We start from the raw sequence: 4,948 nt of genomic DNA, 5'->3' as shown, positions 1-4,948 counted from the left end.
TTCCAGTACGGATTTCGTTCACGAGTTCGTGCTTACAAGGAGTATACATATTGGGGAACTGGGGTGCAACCCAATAGTTCACATAACGATCTGTCATGTTAGCTATGCTCAGTGGGCATTCGATACGTTTTCCTGCCTCGAATGGAAAGCAGAGCTCGAGAGGGTAAATATTTACTCCATTTATCAGAGTTGATGAAGTGCTAGACGAGTTTGGAATATCTATTCCATTAAGCCTACAGATAATATCCCCTATTGTAGGTCGCTTCAGTGGGTTATCATCCGTGCAATCTATCCATATCTCAGCACATACTTTTACTTGTTCTAATAGTGTATGGCTCTGTGATGTACCAAACGTGTTCTTCCAACTTTCCAGCACCTATGCAATTCACAATCATAGTGTGTTAAGAGTTTGATCCGGGGTAGCACTTTCAAATAGGGAACCAGAACATGTAGTTATAAGAAGTGTTGAATATCAAATAATTTAGATTCAAAAAGAGTTGCCAGTATCTTGAAATGGTAATTTAAATGATTTTACCTCGTCAAGGTTGGGGCGCTCGTCAAGTTTAAGTCCCATCATAATCTTTATGATTATAACCCCTAGACTATATATGTCCGTCTTCAATGTCATTTCACCTCTGTTTATGAATTCCGGTGCCAAATATCCCCTTTATGAAAATTGATGCAGTGATTGATTGATGAATAAATGGGTATGCAGAAGTGTTGTATGATGTCGAGAAAAATGGACTTATGTAGCCTACAGTGTTCCTGCTCGTTTTTTGGTAATAATCAGGCTTTGGCTTTCAGGTAACCACCTGGATAGACCAAAATCCGCTATTTTAGGTACCATATAATCGTCCAATAGTATATTTTGAGGTTTGAGGTCCATATGAATAATGCGCTGCTGGTGGCGGTGAAGATAGTGCAGGCCCTCGCATATCCCCCTGATTATCTGATATCGCGTAGACCACTCAGGTTCGCATTCTGTGATGCGTATAAAATACAAGAAATAATTATTTTTAATTTGTTATTATGCCATCAGAAGAGCAGTGCAACAGAAGGAGAAACACGCAACTTGGTTGATTGCACGACGTGCAAATCAAGTATACGCATGTTCAGTAAAAAAAAAGCAAAGACACCTGCTTCTTCACTATGTGTACACTTTGCATAGGCAAAATGTCCAAACTTCCGTTTAAGATGGAAAAAATAAAAATAGACATCAAGGATATGCTGCATAAAAACAACAAGTAGGAGTGTAGGAGTATGTGACTGATCCTACCTTTGAAATACTCCCTCCGTCACGGTTTAGAAGGCGCGTTTGAAAATTCTCTAGGATCTAGGTGGTTATCTATTGGTTGTTGGATAGGCTAAAAAATAGCATTCACACTACGCATGTATATAAAAATAGTATATCGGAGTACTAATTAGCTACTAGAAATAAATGCAATGCGCCTTAAATCTTGTCTATTGTGGAAACGCACGTAAATTTAACAGTGCCTTCTAAACCGTAACGGAGGGAGTACTTGTCGAGGGTCCCTTTACTTAGGTACTCAAAGCATAATAACTTTTCTCGTTCTACTCCCAAGACTTCTTTTCCTTCATATAGCATCGGCACCATTTGCGTGTTAGAGCAGTGTCCTAGAAACCGTACTATATTTTTGTGCTTGACCTTTTTGAGACAATCGACCTCACTGTCGAAATTTTGTGAGAGAACCTCCAACTGTTCATTACGAAGTTTCTTCACAGCAACCATCATACCATTTCGAAGCGTACCCTGCAGTTCACAGCACAATTATCAGCGTGCCAGGTTATGACTGTGAGCACAGGTGTGAGCCTAAGGGTGCACGTACCTTGTAAACCACTCCAAACCCACCACTGCCGATTAGTTGATCAGCAGAGAAATTGTTTGTGATGGCCTTGAAAACCGAGTAAGGAATGACGATTGGACCCATGCTTTTGTCACCTGACGCCCTCTCCAGCTCACTATATTCATGACTATCCATGATGGAGTGCAGTGGGACACGGCTGAATCAGGGTTGGCGGCACGTAACCAAGCTCAAGAGAGAAGATGTAACACAGCAAGGTAACAAAACTCTGAAAGATTCATTCATGTCATCCATTCGCAGAGAAACATATCAGAAAGACAGAAACTAATAAGTGTATATATCTCGATTAGCATTAAGCATCACAAACCTGGGACGGGACGCCGGAGGCGCTGAGGGTGGACTAGAGGCGCTAAGAGAGGACTGGATCACGGGGTGATTAGTGCTGATGAATCTGCATTGGCATTAATAAGCAGAGGACGATGAAAGGAGCTGACTTGTGTGGGCTGACGGAGTCGGCCGAGAGCAACGTCAACGAGTGAGAGGAGAATAAGCAAAGGGCGTGACATATGATTAGTGAGCAAGCACGCGGTTGCGCTTACTCTTTAGGCTTTGAGTTGTTCAACCACGCGTCGCGTCTTCCTCCTCCGTCCCTTAGCACCCGATGAATAATCCCAGTTGATGCACTACTATAAACCTTGGCCCTTTCACAATGGATCTGATCACGTACAAGATCAAAGAACGAGTAAAAGTAGATGCAACAGCTCTCCGCTGTCTTGGCCTATGGTGAGTCGATGACTACTATATAGTTGCCGTGTTTCCCTGAGTAGATCGACCTTGGCCGATTCAAGTGTTTCACTTCATCATTTTGTATTGCGAGACGTCCGTGTCGTCTCCCCCGCGGGCGACCCGGACGTAACCTAGCCGCCGCCGCCAGAACCTACCTATCCAGCCTTCTCTTCCTCGCCGCCGCCGGGCAAAGCCCGCGTGGCGTCGGCGGCGACGGGGCCCGTTCATCCCATCTCGCGACGCCATGGCTGCTGCGGGGCGCTTAGCCGAGGAGGTGGTAGTCACCGCGGCGAGACAGCCACAGTGGGCGCGGTGAGCACGCGGCTCGCGCGCGGAGGCGCGCGGGGTGTGGGCTCAGGCTTCGCTAGAGTTGTATGTCGCACTGCTGTGGCCGGCAGATCGTGGCTATGCTCCAGCGTGGTGCTTGGGCGTCGGCCTTGCGGCACGGATCTGCAAGGCGTGTGGTACGGGAGTCCATCGGTAGGCGCCATCATCGCGGATCTGCCGGCCGGAGGACTTGCGGACTCCGTTGACCTGATGGTTGCACGGCGGCTCACTGGTCGGGCGGCCGGATCCCGACGGCCCCAGAGTCGTCATATGCTAGCGGTCATGGCGTGAGGTGGTTCCCCGTGCCCCTCTCGTCAGATCCGTTGCGGATCATCTTTGCACGCGGCTCTCCCCATCAGCTGGCCCTGATCTCCGGCGATGATGTTCTTGGCTGGCCCGGTGGGTGCCGGGGTGGGAGCTTGTCCAGGGGAAACCTCTGGCCGACGGCGGCGGCCACGTTGTCGATGACGCTCTCGACATCATTTCCTTCTTTGGTGGCGACGGCGAGGTCTACTCCCCCCTACTCCCTCCTCTGTATGTGCCCGGGTGAAAACCTTAGTTCTACGTGAATGGGCGGCGGCGGCGTCATGACGTCGTTACCTCCTTGGAGGCGCCGTCTTGGGCATTGAGACGAAGGGTGTGCGCGCGTGTGCACGGATGGTTCGTGGTGCCGTAGGTGGTGCGGTGTGGCATCTACCGTGTCGACGACGGCGGGTCTCGGCAGCGTGGAGCAGCGGAGTCCTGGTGATGGACATGTGTTGATGGACGAGCGCAGGGCGGTGGAGCTGTCTAGCGCCATGGTGGCGTCGACGGCAGTGAGATCGGGCAAGGTTGATGCAGCAGTACAACACTGAAGATGGATTGGTGGCAGGTGGCTACGGCGGCCTCATACTCGGCAAGCGTCCTGGTTGAGGAGTGCGCCGGACTGGTGAGTGCCCCATACCGGGCAGGCGTCCTGTTTGGAACCTCAGGTCTTAAATGTTAGGTTTGGATGCGAGGTCTGTTTGATATTAGACCCAGACTATCAGCGCCCCTTCATTAATTGATTAGAAGTAGCGACAGATGTTGCCTAAATGATGACTTTAGTCTTACTGTTGTATGACTTTGTACAGTCTTGTGTGAATAATTAATAAAGTGATCGCATGCATCGTCCAGATGCAAAAGCCGGGGTCCTCCTCATTTTAAAGATCGACCTTGGCCATTCACGATGGATTAGATTACGTAGCCGATCAAAGAACGAACAAGTTGAGTCGGTTGGAAAGTTTGGATGCAACTGTTGGCCGCTGCCCTTGTGCGGTCGAGTCGCATGGCCGACATACGACGGCACGGCACGCCATGACTAGCACGGGAGGGACACGTATAAACACCTAAAAGTTAAATCTCTTCTCAAACGACCGTTTCGCTCTGTCATTTGTACATCCAGCCCAGGTACTTGCGAGCACGGAGCAACCTCGCCCCACCTGCCGAAGGTGCCATCGAAGCAGTGCTACGTGCATATACTTATAACGCATACATCCACACCTTATTTCTATAAGCACTTTCAAGAGACTGAGCTAGCATATTATCTTAAGATTTTATGAAGTCATCGTAGTGTCTTGCAGTCGATAGAAACGTCTTCTCTTACTGAACGCGCATCGCCAGAATAAATATATAATAAATGCGAGCATCATGACTTAAACCCTAATAAACTGATAATACCATTATCCATCTAACCATTCAATCACAAGTTAGTAGAGCTAGTTGCTCTATGTTTCCATAAACAAGAAGCCGAACCGTTATTTCCTTTATCAAACTGGCCTTGGGCCTTTATTTCTTTAGCATAAAAACGATGGATGGTTACTAAGTGATGGTCTAAGCTATCGGGTGCGTGTCTCTCAAACCATATATCTCACTTATAGCTAGAGTACCAGAAAACACTATTTGCCGCACACAACGACAACTTATCGGGGCTCCGCACAGGGGGGGCCCCGACAAGGCCGGCCAACTTCTGTTTATCTTGTTTTTATTTTTCC

The 4,948-nt window shown here is 48.3% G+C and overlaps 1 protein-coding gene across 1 annotated transcript; it reads right to left on the bottom strand.

Annotated features, from left to right (window-relative positions):
• Positions 1–29: 29 nt before the first annotated feature.
• On the bottom strand, positions 30–2,172 carry LOC125555635 (receptor protein kinase TMK1-like). Its single transcript, XM_048718523.1, has 2 exons — positions 1,848–2,172; positions 30–1,771 (listed from the first exon to the last, which is right to left on the bottom strand). Exons 1-2 carry the CDS (start codon positions 1,998–2,000, stop codon positions 1,451–1,453), a joined length of 474 nt encoding a protein of 157 aa, XP_048574480.1. The 5' UTR covers positions 2,001–2,172; the 3' UTR covers positions 30–1,450.
• Between the last annotated feature and the right edge of the window lie 2,776 nt (positions 2,173–4,948).

Source organism: Triticum urartu, chromosome 5 (assembly GCF_003073215.2).
Source record: "Triticum urartu cultivar G1812 chromosome 5, Tu2.1, whole genome shotgun sequence".
Classification (NCBI taxonomy): domain Eukaryota; kingdom Viridiplantae; phylum Streptophyta; class Magnoliopsida; order Poales; family Poaceae; genus Triticum; species Triticum urartu.
Note: the sequence above shows the minus strand (reverse complement) of the source record. Positions and strands in the feature narration are given on the sequence as shown.

Bases quoted from the DNA above. Each gene is read 5' to 3' on its own strand.
- LOC125555635 (XM_048718523.1), bottom strand. From the start codon at position 2,000: ATGGATAGTCATGAATATAGTGAGCTGGAGAGGGCGTCAGGTGACAAA. The intron at 1,772-1,847 runs GTACGTGCACCC...TGTGAACTGCAG, and splicing joins GGTTTGGAGTGGTTTACAAG to GGTACGCTTCGAAATGGTAT.